This window comes from Lutra lutra, chromosome 6 (assembly GCF_902655055.1).
Source record: "Lutra lutra chromosome 6, mLutLut1.2, whole genome shotgun sequence".
NCBI classification, from domain to species: domain Eukaryota; kingdom Metazoa; phylum Chordata; class Mammalia; order Carnivora; family Mustelidae; genus Lutra; species Lutra lutra.
In genome coordinates this window covers 16,736,125-16,752,484 of record NC_062283.1, presented here as the reverse complement: position 1 = coordinate 16,752,484, position 16,360 = coordinate 16,736,125, and the positions used below count along the sequence as shown (strand labels likewise).

The 16,360-nt window shown below is 41.6% G+C and overlaps 1 protein-coding gene across 6 annotated transcripts in view; it reads right to left on the bottom strand.

The window, feature by feature from the left end:
• MAK (male germ cell associated kinase) overlaps positions 1–16,360 on the bottom strand; it is a 64,877-nt gene extending 48,517 nt beyond the window's left edge. For 4 of the 6 annotated variants that reach the window (XM_047734740.1, XM_047734735.1, XM_047734738.1 and 1 more), the window contains exons 1-2: positions 16,118–16,267; positions 10,153–10,496 (exon numbers count right to left, since the gene is read on the bottom strand). In XM_047734740.1, coding sequence (XP_047590696.1) covers positions 10,153–10,253 — 101 coding nt within the window. In that variant the 5' untranslated portion in view covers positions 10,254–10,496; positions 16,118–16,267. The other 2 variants (XM_047734736.1, XM_047734737.1) reach the window with 2 other exon arrangements.

Here is a 16,360-nt window from a genome sequence, read left to right as displayed (position 1 = left end):
GGCAAAGAAGAAGTCAAACTATCACTCTTCGCAGATGATATGATACTCTATGTGGAAAACCCAAAAGACTCCACTCCAAAACTGCTAGAACTTGTACAGGAATTCAGTAAAGTGTCAGGATATAAAATCAATGCACAGAAATCAGTTGCATTTCTCTACACCAACAACAAGACAGAAGAAAGAGAAATTAAGGAGTCCATCCCATTTACAATTGCACCCAAAACTATAAGATACCTAGGAATAAACCTAACCAAAGAGACTAAGAATCTATACTCAGAAAACTATAAAGTACTCATGAAAGAAATTGAGGAAGACACAAAGAAATGGAAAAATGTTCCATGCTCCTGGATTGGAAGAATAAATATTGTGAAAATGTCTATGCTACCTAAAGCAATCTACACATTTAATGCAATTCCTATCAAAATACCATCCATTTTTTTCAAAGAAATGGAACAAATAATCCTAAAATTTATATGGAACCAGAAAAGACCTCGAATAGCCAAAGGAATATTGAAAAAGAAAGCCAAAGTTGGTGGCATCACAATTCCGGACTTCAAGCTCTATTACAAAGCTGTCATCATCAAGACAGCATGGTACTGGCACAAAAACAGACACATAGATCAATGGAACAGAATAGAGAGCCCAGAAATGGACCCTCAACTCTATGGTCAACTCATCTTCGACAAAGCAGGAAAGAATGTCCAATGGAACAAAGACAGCCTCTTCAATAAATGGTGTTGGGAAAATTGGACAGCCACATGCAGAAAAATGAAATTGGATCATTTCCTTACACCACACACGAAAATAGACTCAAAATGGATGAAGGATCTCAATGTGAGAAAGGAATCCATCAAAATCCTCGAGGAGAACACAGGCAGCAACCTCTTCGACGTCAGCCGCAGCAACATCTTCCTAGGAACATCACCAAAGGCAAGGGAAGCAAAGGCAAAAATGAACTTTTGGGATTTTATCAAGATCAAAAGCTTTTGCACAGCAAAGGAAACAGTGAACAAAACCAAAAGACAACTGACAGAATGGGAGAAGATATTTGCAAATGACATATCAGATAAAGGGCTAGTGTCCAAAATCTATAAAGAACTTAGCAAACTCAACACCCAAAGAACAAATAATCCAATCAAGAAATGGGCAGAGGACATGAACAGACATTTCTGCAAAGAAGACATCCAGATGGCCAACAGACACATGAAAAAGTGCTCCATATCACTCGGCATCAGGGAAATACAAATCAAAACCACCATGAGATATCACCTCACACCAGTCAGAATGGCTAAAATTAACAAGTCAGGAAATGACAGATGCTGGCGAGGATGCGGAGAAAGGGGAACCCTCCTACACTGTTGGTGGGAATGCAAGCTGGTGCAACCACTCTGGAAAACAGCATGGAGGTTCCTCAAAATGTTGAAAATAGAACTACCCTATGACCCAGCAATTGCACTGCTGGGTATTTACCCTAAAGATACAAACATAGTGATCCGAAGGGGCACGTGCACCCGAATGTTTATAGCAGCAATGTCTACAATAGCCAAACTATGGAAAGAACCTAGATGTCCATCTACAGACGAATGGATAAAGAAGATGTGGTATATATACACAATGGAATACTATGCAGCCATCAAAAGAAATGAAATCTTGCCATTTGCGACGACGTGGATGGAACTAGAGGGTATCATGCTTAGCGAAATAAGTCAATCGGAGAAAGACAACTATCATATGATCTCCCTGATATGAGGGAGAGGAGATGCAACATGGGGAGTCGAGGGGGTAGGAGAAGAGTAAATGAAACAAGATGGGATTGGGAGGGAGACAAACCATAAGTGACTCTTAATCTCACAAAACAAACTGAGGGTTGATGGGGGGAGGGGGTTGGGAGAGGGGGTGGGGTTATGGATATCGGGGAGGGTATGTGCTATGGTGAGTGTTGTGAAGTGTGTAAACCTGGCGATTCGCAGACCTGTACCCCTGGGGATAAAAATATATGTTTATAAAGCTGTAAAAAAAAAAAAAAAAAAAAAAGAAAGAAAGGATGAATCCACAAGTTTTGTAGCAACATGGACGGGACTGGAAGAGATTATGCTGAGTGAAATAAGTCAAGCAGAGAGAGTCAATTATCATATGGTTTCACTTATTTGTGGAGCATAACAAATAGCATGGAGGACAAGGGGAGATGGAGAGGAGAAGGGAGTTGAGGGAAATTGGAAGGGGAGGTGAACCATGAGAGACTATGGACTCTGAAAAACGATCTGAGAATTTTGAAGGGGTGGGGGGTGGGAGGTTGGGGGCACCAGGTGGTGGGTATTGTAGAGGGCACGGATTGCATGGAGCACTGGGTGTGGTGCAAAAATAATGAATACTGTTATGCTTAAAAAAAATAAAAAAATTAAAAAAAAAAAAAAACAAAAAAACAAAAAAAAAAAAAAATTATAAGATTTTTTAAAATCCATTTTGAGACACTAGGTAATATATTCCTTTTTCAATTTCGTAAAGATTGGAATTTTTATTCTATTTGAAACTCTGTATTAGCTGCATCCACATCTCCTAATATGTTCATTTCTTTCCATCAATTACTACGACTCATCACTACTGCCCTAAGGCAATGTAGGTGTCTATATGCAACAAATACTGAAGTTTCCTTATAAAACAATTACCCAATTTCTTCAAACAATGTGAAGAACTTAATTTTAAGAAATTAAGCCAATTTGTTAGAATGATAGGAAAAGGCACCTCCTTTTAGATTCCCTGCCTTTTTCTCTTTCATTTGTCCATTCATTCAACACCTACTACATGCCAGGGCAAGGCACAAACGAGAACCAGAGACAGTTATCATGGCACCTCCCATTTAACACAAAATAGGCTTTAGACTAGTGAACACAAAACAGACAAATTAGTTACAAGGACCATGAGGTAAGGGGCTCTTTTTAAAAAATTTAATGGCCCAGCCTTTTTGGTAAGGCAGTATGTCAGCTGTGACCTGAAAGACAGAAGGTACCAGCAGGTGAAAAACTGAAAGACGGAAAAAACAGAAGTTTCAAGGAGACAGACAGAGCTAGAAAGAGCTGACTGGTCAAAGGAAATAAAAGACCATTCAGGCTGATCCTTATTAGTAATGCCCTGAGCTAATTTTCCTGCCCATTCCCAGCTAGTCATCTGAAGAAAAGGATAGTACTTTCCTAGGTCGCTGTTTCTGCTCTGCTTTTTCTCCATAGCACTTACCATCTACCATCTCTCCCTCCTCAAATGTAAGCTCCTTGAAGACACTCCCACATGCCTACATCAATTTTTGGCATACAGTAAGTCCTCAGTAAGTATTTACTAAATGACACAATGAATTTCTGTACCCACAGTTGGGCTCATGAGGAACCATCCCACAAACAGGAGACCCTCCAAAATAGAATTGCCAAGTCCTTAAAGAGCAGAGAGCTTAATAAATATTTTAAATTTAATGAGATAAGAGGATCTTACTACCATCTGCTAGAAATGAATTGTTACAGCCTTTTTTTGTTTGTTTTTGATGGCAGCAGATACAAGGTTTCTTGCCAGAGATCTAAATTAAAATTTCCCAAAGAAAATTTTCAAAAAGGTACCTTTTCTCTTGTTCTTTATAGTGTTCTCCCAACTTCTAACCACTCATCTGCCAACTCATCCTAGCCAGTTTGAGGGCATTTCAAGACTGCTCAAAAGGCTTGCCCACTGCTTACTGAATCAAGTACAGACTTTCTTATCATGTTCATGTCTCAAATTATAACACCCCGACATCTACCAGCTGCCATGCCACACCCTGGTTTCTCCTGGCTATCTCCCTACTGCACTCGCGCTCAGACTCTTCTCCATTTCACTCCTCAAACTTCATTCTCCTGATTCTTCTGCTTAAAAGACTTTCAGAATGAAAAATACCTTCATCCAGATAATGTTTCCCTTCAAGAGGACATGCTTCTTGCTCTTTGAAGATTAACGATAAAGCAGCTCTTCATCTGCTACACAAAATGTATTCAACTGGAATTTATTTAGAATTTTTCATCCAACTCAGATGGATTTAAAGTGTTATTCCTACAATATTTGTGGCCTGAATTCGCAGTGCCTAAATTTTTATGCCATGAAGCACAAGATGATGGTCCTGATAGGATATTATGGAATGTAGGCTGTTTTGGTAACAAATAGGGATACACTGAGAATGGAGAATACGGGGTCTAATACTTTAAGCCAAGTTTATTGCTTTGCCTCAGACTCGAGAGAAATGGCATAGTCTTCTGTATGACTCTTGCAGGTCAAAAACCATCCTAAGATTATGTCTGTTCAAGAATTTTAGGAGTAATGAGTGAACATTCATATTGATAATCCTGCTGGTAGCCTGTCTTCACAGTTCTTCACTCCAAAGAGCTGCTCCCTTCTATGATGCCATGGGCACTCATAAACACCTTGCTGTCATGAGGAATGGTTCTACCCTCTAAGATCTCAGCCTTTCAAACTTCACACTCTGACCACATCTTCCTGTCTTTTCTCCATCATTACCATTGGATAAAATGTATGTGTCTACTTGTTCCACACTTGGCTTTGCCTGCCTCCTCCTCTAGCTTGTATCCCATGGTCAGCCTTCCCACTCACTGTCCCCCTCAAGAGCACCTATATATTCTGATGCCCCCTTCTCCCATTCTACTACTCCTGCCCTGCCATCCTTCAGTCTCTGATCTCCATGCAAATCTGTGAAGACTCTGTACAAAGTCATGTACACGCTGCCAGTAGCTCTATTTTAGTATTAATCGCATGTACTCAGGGATTCTGAGAGTGGGTTCTTTTTTTTTTTTAAGATTTTTAATTTATTTATTTATTTGACAGGCAGAGATCACAAGTAGGCAGAGAGGCAGGCAGAGAGAGAGAGAGAGAGAGAGAGAGGAGGAAGCAGGCTCCTGGCTGAGCAGAGAGCCCGACATGGGGCTCGATCCCAGGACTCTGGGATCATGACCTGAGCCGAAGGTAGAGGCTTTAACCCACTGAGCCACCCAGGCGCTCTGAGAGTAGATTTTGAGAGTACTGAGAAAAGCCTTCTGTGACTTTTTTTAGCAACTAAGTGACACATACTCCATGACTATTCAAAGTTTAGTCTACCCCACTTTTTACTACTCCTAGCCCTACTGCAATCTGGCTTATCTCTTCTTTGATTTCACTAGAACAGCTCTCACCACAGCCACTAATTATACCATGTTCTCCAAGTCCAAAGAACACCAGTATTGGTTTGGGTACCAGAAAGCCATTTCTAGCTTCCTCCCTTTTGCCTCCTAGTATAGAAGCTAGAAGAGTAGATTCTCACCTATCAGCCTCTCTTATACATAAGGGAGACCATCTGATCCATTTCTAGCCAATAAGATGTAAGGGGAAGTCATTATGGGGCTTCTGGGAAACAAGTTTACTTAGAATTTGAGAGAAGGGTTTGCTGGTATCATTCTCCCTTCTTCGCACCCTGAACCACAGATGTAATGCCTGGAAATGAGGTAGTCATAATGTGGCCATTAAGTGACATGTTTGAGGGCAAACAAATGCTAACAGCACAGTATGAAGAAGATAGAAAAGACCTAGACACAGTTCACTGGAGTCATCAAAATCCAGATTCCTGATATGGAAGAAAAATAATCTACTTCTTTAAGCCATTGGTTCTATCACTTGCTATTAATTTACATACTTGTCACTTAAAGCAAGAAAGATTCCTAACTAATCTAAATGCTATTCAGTCATTAGTTTTTAGTTGTCTTCTAGTTGAGCACTTCTTTATATTTTTCCCTTGGTTCCATATATTTTCTACACTCTCTTGGTTTTCTCCCTAGTTCTCTGGTGGCTCTTTTTCAGGCTTCTCTACAAGTACCTACCTCTTCCAAGGCCCATTTCTTTTTTTTTTTTTTTTTTTCCAAGACCCACTTTTATATGATGGGATTTCTTAGTGCTCCCTATGAAGAGCTCTTTTCTTTTCCTTCTATGTAGCTTCAATTAGCATCTGTAGACTAACAATTCCTAAATCGCCAGCCCAGACCTGTTTTGAATGCAAATATTCAGTTACCTGCAGGCCTCTTAAAGTCATCATTTCCAAAAGTGAACCCAGCTTTACCCCTAAGCCTGGAATCTCCCCTGTCATGGTAAATGGCGCCACCAACATGCATTTAAGAATCCCAGGAGTTAGCCTGGACTCTTGCACATGCTTTACTCCTTTCCCTCCACGTCCAGTGACCAGTCCCTCCAGAGCCTATCTCCGAAATGTCCCTTGAGTACTTTCACTTATGCCCATACTCAGGGATGTTTTTCTAGATTAGGTCACTTCCACCTCTAACCAAGATGGCTGCTTCAGTCTCCTGACTGGTCACCTTTGATCAGTATCCACTCTTTTGCTAAAGAGACCATTCTGAAGCAATATTTGATCACATCAACAACTCTCCTGCTTAAAATCCTTCATCACCTTCTAGTCAAGATAGACAAACTCTTTAACCTGGCTTCATGGCTTCACCCTTTGGCATCAGGTCCTTCCTCCGCCCCACTCAGAATCTACACTCCAGCCCCTACTTCAGTTCCTCAGCCCCAGGCAAGCCTTTACATTCTCTCACATTCTTCACATTCTCTCATCCGGGTCTTCATACCTATTATCCTTGCTGCTTATTCTTCTCCATCCTCTTTTTTTTTTTTTTTAATTAAAAAAAAAATCTTATTTATTTATTGAAGGGGAGGGGCAGAGGGATGAAGAGAATCTCAAGCAGACTCTACGCTGAGTGCAGAGCCAGACTCGGGGCTCAGTCCCATGACCCTGACATGACCTGAGCTGAAACCAAGAGTTGGTTGCTCAACCAGCTGAGCCACCAGGTGCCCCACCTCCTCTTTTTCTTGATATTCTTTTCTCATTCTTGAGATCTCTCATTCTACGGGAAGTCTTCCAGCATACTTCTTTGGCATCATTTCTCTGTGCTCCCCTAGGACCGTTATTCCCCCATCAGAGGACTTAACGGTATTTTGTATTGTAACTTGTCTAATTTGTCAGTCTTCCTCACCACATTGTAATTCCTCTGTCTCCTTCCCATTTTGTCCTGAGCACCAGTGTGGGAGCTTCACAAGTGTGTGCTGAATGAATACTGAAATTTTCTTCAAGTCTTCCCCATGATCCCTCCCCTTCTCATTCATTTTTGCCGTGTCCTTACTGAAGTTAGGAACGCCATATGGCAGACACTGAGTTGACTGTCCAAAGCCACTCTTCTCTTTGTCTTTATTATCCCAGCTTCTTTACAGGGATACAAACACCCAGCTAAGTACTCGGTCTCCCAGCCTCCCTTATAGCCAGGTGAGCTGTGTGACACACTTCCGGCCAATGACAAGTAACCAGAAGTCTTCTGGAGAGGGGTGAGGCAGCTATGTTTTGAAGACAGAAGAACCTAGGTCTGTGTTAACAGCATGGACAAGGTACTGGCCCTGGGCTGCCTCCTTCAAGACTTCTTCTTATGTGAGAAAAATCCCTGTCTAAGTAACTTTTGGTTTGGTTTTCTATTTCACATACCAAAGCATTCCTAAATTATATACTTATGGCTTCTTCTCAGCCCTCAGACCTCTTATAGTTTTGGACCCTTCAATGCTTTCAAGGCTTTATGCTGGTGAGACTCAATTCCCTGTCTTGTGAAATGGAACAGTGAAACAAACACATGATTTTGCCATCCACAAGGAATAAAGAGCATTTTGTTAAGTAAAATAGAACAATGGTAATAACCTTACATAATTCCACTGGGCCTAACCTCATTCTCATTTTTTTACCCCGTCCCCAGAAGCCACAGCTTTCATGAATTATATGTGCATCTTTCTAGTTCTTTTTAAAAACGTTTATATATAGTGCTTGCTTCAGCAACACATATACTAAAAATACTTATATGTATACATTTATTTATGCATAATGAAGTATTTGCATGAGTTTATACAATGATTTAATCTATAAATAAGGATGGTTTCATCTCATTTTGGCTAATATTGATGCCTCCTTTTTTTTCTTTTATTGCACTCATTAGGATCACCAAAGCAATCTTAATTAGTAGGAATATAGCAGGCAGTCTGGTCTTAAAACCAACTTTACCAGCAGTCCTTCTAATATTTCACATAAAGATGATGAATTGTTTAAGTCTTACCAGGTTAGGGAAGTTTCTTTTTATTCCTATTTGCTAAGAGCATTCTTCCCCCAGTCATGAGTGGGTATTGAATTTTATTAAGCCCATTCAGTAAATACTTCATTTCAGTTATGGCACATTGTATATTTATTTGACAATAATGGCTATTGACAATATTTTATAAAGTTATTTCCTTGTATGTGTAATGCTTTAGATCATATTTCAAAGTTTTTAACATTTGAAGAGCATTTGTTAAAGCATTTTAAGTTTTAGACTGTCATCATTTGGTTGATGTGGTAATCAGTCTCCAGGACTCATTCTGGAAGAATCCAACTGCCATGTCGTGAGAGGACTCACACAACCCTCTGTAGAAGCCCTTGTGAACAGGCCACTTGTCAACCATGTGAGTAAGTGTTGTGTTGTGGGCTAACCTGTGTCCCCCCCCCCACTACACACACAAATTCATATGCTGAAGTCCTAACCCCCAGTACCTCAGAATGTGACCTAATTTAGAGACAGAGTCTTTACAGAGGCAGTGAAGTTAAAATGAAATTAAGGTGAACCTGAATCCAGTATGACTGTTCTTATAAAAAGGGCAAATTTGGATACAGAGACAAGCACAGAGGGAAGACCGTGTAGAAGAGATATGGAGACACATGGAGAGAAAATGCCATCCATCAGCCAAGGAGAAAGACCTAGAATAGATCCACAGAAGGAACCCACCGTGCTGACACCTTGATCTTAGACTTCTAGCCTCCAGAACCGTAGATCTGTAAGTCTGCCTGGTTGAAGCCACACATAGTCTGTGGCTGAAACCTTGTTAGAGCAGCCTGTTCTTGGCTAAACTGCCCCCACCAAATCCATAGTTGAAGTTATAAACATCTGAGTGTGATTATATTTAGAGACAGACTCTAAAGAACCAATTAAGGTTCCTGAGGTCTTTAGGGTGGGTCCTAATCCTGTATTACTAGTGTCCTTAAAGAAGAAGAGATTAGGCCACAGACTAGCACACAGCAGAAGATCCTGTGAGGACACAGGGAGAAGACAGCCATCTACGAGTCACAGAGAGAGGCCGCAGAAGAAACCACCCCTGATGAAAGCATCATCTGTGACCACGAACCTGTCAGAACCATGAAGAAAGAAATCTCTGTTTAAGCCATCCATCTGCGGTACTTCGTTACAGCAGCCCAAGTCCACTAACCCAGGGAGCCACCTTCCAGGGGATGCTGCGGTCCCCCGGCCAGCCTGCAGCTGACTGCCACCTCAGCAGACACCTGGAGCCAAAACCATCCGGCTGAGCTACTCCTAAATTCCTGACCCCCCAGAAATTGGGAATTCAGAATGGTTTGTTTCCGTTTTAAATCACGGTGGCGACACCTGGGTGGCTCAGTGGGTTAAGCCGCTGCCTTCAGCTCAGGTTATGATCCCAGGGTGCTGGGATCGAGTCCCGCATCAGGCTCCTTGCTCGACAGGGAGCCTGCTTCTCTCTCAACCTCTGCCTGCCTCTCTGCCTGCTTGTGTGCTCTCTCTCTCTCTCTCTCCTCTCTGACAAATAAATAAAATCTTAAATCAGCAAGCCTTGGGGTAATTTATTAATGTATAATAGATAACAAATACTGTAGATTCAGAAGAAGTAACTAAGTTAATAATAGTTAATTCTATTTCATTGGTAAGCTTAGGAGAACAGCACATACCCTTCAGAACTCAGTTTCATACATGAACGCCATCTGATTCTGAGGCCCGTCGTTTTAAGGAAATAACAAACTCTATTCTGCACTCAACTTCAAATTCTAAACAATTTCCAAACATGAGCTTCAGTTTCGGCTCCTAATTGTAGAGCCAGACAAACCAGAAAACTCAATCCATGTACGTGGGGACAAGCAGAACTCCCTTCTGGCAGCATCCCTCCAGAATGGCATTCCCCCATCAGCTAAACAAGCGCAGGGGCTACACCAGAACTCTTTCTAAAGGAAAGGAAAGATCAGAGCTCCAAGCTCAGCAGCGTCGCACACAGTACCTTTTGATGGCCACCAGCTCCCCAGATTCGTTACTCTTGCCCATCAGCACGCTCCCATAGGTGCCGTCCCCCAGCTGTCTCATGGTTGTGTATCGGTTCATCTTGGAAACACAGTGCAACAGAGGTTGTCGGTTGAAATGACTTCTTTGTTGAATACAAATGTAAACGCTTCTTTATTTTCGTTTTTTTGTTGTTGTTGTTTCTTCCCCTCAGACTGCTGTTGCTACACCAGTGACAGGTTTGTCATCCTTAGACACAGGCACTTCCCCAGGATTACAAAGGTTCATGAGATAGAGTGATATGGAATCTGGCAAGGAAACAGTGCTTCCATTCCTATGAACACCCTATTTAAAAAAAAAAAAACAAAAAAAACAACAAACAAACAAAAAAAACAGAACAAGAAGAAAGAATATCATTAAAGAAATTTCATTTCATTAACTGGTAACCTAAGCGCAGGGAAAAATTGTAATATACATACTGGTGGGTTAAACATTTGTCAGTAAGTCCTTTGTGCTATGTGGAATGGGGTTCACATATAACAGACTGATAATGTTCATTTATGACTGCTTCATTTACATGGTGCCGTGCTATTTATGCCATTATATTCAGTAAATACAGGCTTAATGATTTGTAGGATTCCTTTTATACTGAATATAATCGGTATTATTCCAAGTCAGACATTGGAGAATCCGACAACTATAATATCCATTCCTTGAATCACTTTTTGCATTACGTTTAATTTGGCCCATGATCCCTTATGTGAAACCCCTGGGCCAGATGTGTTTGGAATCCAGGAATCCGTACATTTTAGAAAAGTAATATGGTGGATATAGCATAGGTCATGTAACACCTCCCAAGCAGCATCTTAATGTAGCTGCAGAAAACTGATGAAAGTCCACAAAGTAAAATAAAATTAAGGAAAGTCCACAGAGTAAAAAATAAACGCTGGCATCACAGCATGCAGTTCATGTTACGTTGCAATGTTGCACAAATTTATTTTAAAATGTTCATTGTTCAGAGCTTTGTGAATTTTGAAAACGCAGATGAGAGACTGTGGGTCCGTATATATTAGAAGGGCACAGGTTTCAGTAGGTCCTGATTGTATTACTGCAGTTGAAGAAAAACAGAACAGAGCGCTGGCTTTCCTGTGTACCCCATTACGACATTCAGTAGTTTCCTCCTGTTATTCCCTCCTACTTCTGTTTCAAGGCGCTGCTTCTCATTTCATTCTTACATTGCTTTTAAACGTCTCTGTCATCCTGTTACAAGGCCTTATGCTGAGTTCCAGAGGGTAACAAAATGCTTGGCACGATTCAAATAATTTGTTTCCAAATGCCTTTTCTAATTTGATGCTTCATTCAAAGATTGCTTTGCCTTCACTGTAGTACTGTTTCATTGCCAGCAAATAAAATTATAGAAATTGTTTCTCTATTATATGCAGAAATTTCGGACCCACAGGACATCAAAGTACCTATGACTTCCAAAAGCAGGCTTGCCGGAGGAAGAAGCAAAAATGCAAGGAAGGACAATAGAACTATGTTGTTTCCTATTACGGGAATGTGTCCGTCCACAGGAAAGGTGGGAGGAACCTTGTGGGACTTTTAAGGAACAGGGTGGGGGTGTATTAGGGTATTGTTTATTTTACTTCATAGAGATAATACCCCCTTGAAAGTCATGTGTGAATTAATTTAGGCTGTGCTAACTGTGGCCAGGATCTTAAAAAAGAGATCACAATAGTAGATTCCATATCTATTTAGGTTTTCTTTTTCAGCTTAAATCTGAGCAATGGATGCCAGCAAATGATTCCCCATTTGCCTGAAAATGGAGTTTTCTGTAAGTGATCTTTACAATATACATATACATGGAATTGAAATATTAAGGCATTTATAGAAAGGAAGTCAACACCCCTTCCTCATGGTTCCTGACCCACACGTGTATTTGTTTTTCTTAATTTTTTCCTTTATCTGCATAAGGAAATTTATTTTTGAAAGATCTTTTGGGTTTTGTTTTTTTCTTTAGATTTTATTTTTAAATAATCTCTACATACAACATGGGGCCTGAACTCATGACTCCATGAGGTCACGTGCTCTTCCAACTGGGCACCTCTGGGTTGTTTTTTGTACTATGTATTATGATTAAACAAAACACGGACTAAAATGCACTTATCCTTATCGTTTAGAATTTTATTAAATCAATATTTTGCAATTTGTTATCGACGTGTTAAATTGTTTGACCTCTTTTCTAGCTTGTCTCACTTAAGATGGCATACACCTCCCTTTTAAGGAAAAGTGCTGTCTACAGGTTTACTGATCCCTTCTGGTTAAGTAACAAAATAGAGAATATATTTGTCCGTAAGGCCACAGTGTTCATCATATCAGTAGGATTGTAATCTATAATATAACGTGTCGATAATCAATCAGAGAATCAATGATGGAGTCAGTCTAGTACTTGCATTAGGTTTGAGACTGCTTGTTTTTTGTAGGGTAGTCCCCAACTTCTAAAGAACCCATTCTTACTGGCTTTTACAATCACTGATGAAAAAGGAACTGCCCCCCAACCCCCATTTTCCTTCAAAACCATGCAGAGTCTGCCCCACAATGAAACCTACCCACCCCCACCTCCCCTTAAAGATTCCTAACCCATTTCCTTACCCTAAAATACCAAAACGCTAATGACCAAATGGAAATTGCGACTGGTACTCCTTACGCCTACTAGACCCCGAGGCTGCATCTGGCTCTTACCCAGAAGGACACTATAAAAATAATAGGCCAGAAACAGTGGAGGGGAAGAAAGTAGTGCAGGAGGAAGGGAGGAAGTAGAGCTAAGACAACTAATTTCTTAATTCAGAAATTCAGTGGGATAATAGCATCATCTTTCCTTTCATGTTGATACCTAACTGAGGACTACCACTGAGGGTCTGATAGGCAGGAAGTAATGTAGGCAATTCTGGAAAAGGACCTTTTGCTTGAGAAGGGAATGCAAGAGGGAGCTGGCCAGATGGGAACCCAAAGGCAGAGGTGAGAGGGTACAAGAAACAGTCAAACTTTACCTCGCAGTGACTTTGCCTCTAAAAGTGGAATTATCTCTTTATCTTCCACTATTAGGACCCTCAAGCACCACCATCACCAGTATTATCAGCACTACAGATCATGCACTCATTGGTGACTTTCTGCATTGGCCTGGAAACCCAACCATTTTTGGAGAGGAAATTGTAGAAACTTCATGCCAAGCCTAACCAACCACTTTCCAAACAAACCTGGAAACACACTTTGTTTCAAGTGAGAGTGACTACAGCATAGGGTCTACTTATATGCAGGGAAGAATAAACAGGGGACCCAGCCATTTCTCAGCTTGTGTCATTTAAGGGGTGGAGTGATGAAGATGATGGATATGACATAGATTTTAAGAAGGTCTAATTTAGGGCTCTCAGAGAATCTGTCCAGTTTAAGCCTACCTAACCTTTAAGTAAAATAAGTTTACATACTATACTCCCAAACAAAAACCTTAGAGAGGACTCTTTTGAGCCATATTAATTACACAACAGTTTTCCAGGGTTAGAAGCTGACCATTTCAGCTGTCCCTGTATCCTCTTGAAAATATAAAGACAACAGCCTCATGTAAAGAGGCACAGATATCCAGGTGAAGACTTTGTTTATTTTTTAATCATAATTCCCATGTTTCAATTCGCTGATGGCACATAAACAACTACTTTAACCGGTGTACCATAGCGAACTGCTAAACTAATTACTAGTCCAAAGCAACAGATATAAGTTAAGAAAACAGAGGCTGCCTACGGGTCCTCAGTTCACACAGAATAATATTTCTCTACAGGTTACATTTATTCTTCTCTGTTGATCTACAGAAGACAAATTATGACGAACAGAGATGTAGTAACATGACCTCTTATGTATGTGAATATTTCCATCTCTACAGCTGACTCTTGAACAACATGGGCTTCAACTGTACAGGTCCTTTTATATGCGGATTTTTTTCCGAACAATACCAGACAGTACTGTAAATGTGTTTTCTCTCTGATTTTCTTAATAACATGTTCTTTTGTCTAGCTTATTTTATTGGAAGAATACAGCACATAATACATATACAGAATATGTGTTAATTAACTGTTTATGCCATCAGTAAGGTTTCTGGTGGACAATGGGCTATTGGGTTTTTGGTGAGTCAAAAATTATACTAGAATTTTTGACCATGTGAAGGTTCACACCCCTAATCCCTGCGTTGTTCAAGGGTCAACTGTCTATTTCCATTTATATGTACATACATGCAACAAGGCAGGACACAAGTAAATGTAATACAACCATGATCTTTAATTTAGCAGAACTGTTAGGAACTTGGAATTTTCTACAATTAACCTACAATATTTAGTGACTCTCCTACGGCTAAACAACATTATAATTTGATTTAAAGAAAAGAGATTTAGAGCCTCAATTACAGACCTACATTAAACAAATACCCTTATACTTTCTCTCCCATTATAGTTTTCTTGTTTTTATCTAAGTGCACGATTACCATGTATTTAAATGCGCAATTACGGTAAATTTAAGCTGTATTCTCAAGGGCTTCTGCCAGCTTAAAGGGATTTAGACAGGATTAAAGAAGATTAACACAGAGGACAAATGGAGGGTAAAACTTGCCTCTGCCAATCACTGAACAGATAGCCTTTGGAACTCTTCAGCTTGTGTTTGCAGATCCCACTGGAACGGTATCACTCCAACGCTGGTATTAACGTTTTAAAAAAATAATAACGTTTTAAAAATCACTAAGTTGCTTAAGAGCAAAACAAAAAAAGGTCTCAAAGTCACCAAGATACATGTTTTACGGAAATTGAAAGGAGAGCTTTTAGAGTGGAACAACAAAGATTGCATGTTTAAAAAAATACCGGCATTGTGCTTCGTGCTAACATTCACACATTATTCTGAAACTAAACAAAATAAAAAACCACCCCAACGAAGAGATCAAACAACCTTGCGCAAGGCCAGCTTTGCACAGACAGTTAAGCGGCCCGCCTTGGGTGGTGGTGGTGTGTGGGGGGGTTCTCCCTTCCCCAGACGCTGCGGTGAATTGGGGGAGGGTGGACGTAAAGTCCGAAGCCTGGAGAGTAATTTGTGACTTTGGTTCAAAGAATTTCGTTATCATTAGGTCAGATGTCTGCTCTTTCAAAATGATTATTTAAATATAATTAATCTCCTTAAGAACTGAAATTATAAGACCCTAAAATCAGTTTTATTGCTCCCTACTCCTCTGCCCCCTCCAGACTCTGTCCCTAAATTAAAATATCTTATCTGCGGTAAGAAAGTTTTTATCACGCCGGCTGTCTCATCCTTTTTCGCAAACTAAGGCTCTTTAAAAGACGCCTGGGGCCGGGGTCCTGCCGCTGTACCGGAACGGGTCGTCCCCGGGCCCTGTGGGTCCGGCCGCCGGCGGGTGATCCCCTGGCACCCCGGCAGCCGGCTTGGCGGGGTTCCTGCTTGGAGTCCCTCAAGGCCATCCTGCGCCGGGATTCCTTTGGGAGTCATTTGGGATGCACGAATGAGGGCAGAATTTAGACCCAGTTTTCTTTCTTCTCCTTCCTTTTTTATTTTGCAGTAGTTCTGAACTCAATTCCGCTACCTTCCCGAGACGCGATCCCGCTTCTGACTCCTCACTCCTAAAGTAGTTTCTCCCTCACTCCAGTCACTCCCAACTGTAGAGCAAGCATTGGACGTGAGGGTGGAGGGAAAGGGCTAGGGGCGTAGGGGATCAAAACGGAGAGGTTCCGGGGCCGGGGTCCTCACACCGAGGGACGCCCGCCGTCTTCCTCCCGCCCGGAATCTACCCTACGGTCAAGGAACACGGTAAAGTGGCCCAGGAGACGTCGGAGAGCAAGGAACGAGGTAGGCGCAGAAGGACCCTCCCCACGCTTCGCCCTCGCCCCCCGGGTCCTTCTCCCTCCCGTCCCTCCCCCTACCAGTGTCCAGGGCCCTTCTCTCGGCGGAGGTTGGCCCTGGTAGGACGCGGCACCGAGGGGACATGCCGCGCGGGCCTCTCAGGACAGGCTCGGGCTGGATCGGACGGAGGGTGGCAGCCCCGCAGCCCGCTCGGGATTACCCGCCCAGCACCGGCCGCTTACCTCTTTCGCTCCCTTGTGAAGCTCTGGCGTCTTGTGTGTTTCGTCTCCTAGGAAACGGCGGGGGCGTGCGCAGGCTTCCGC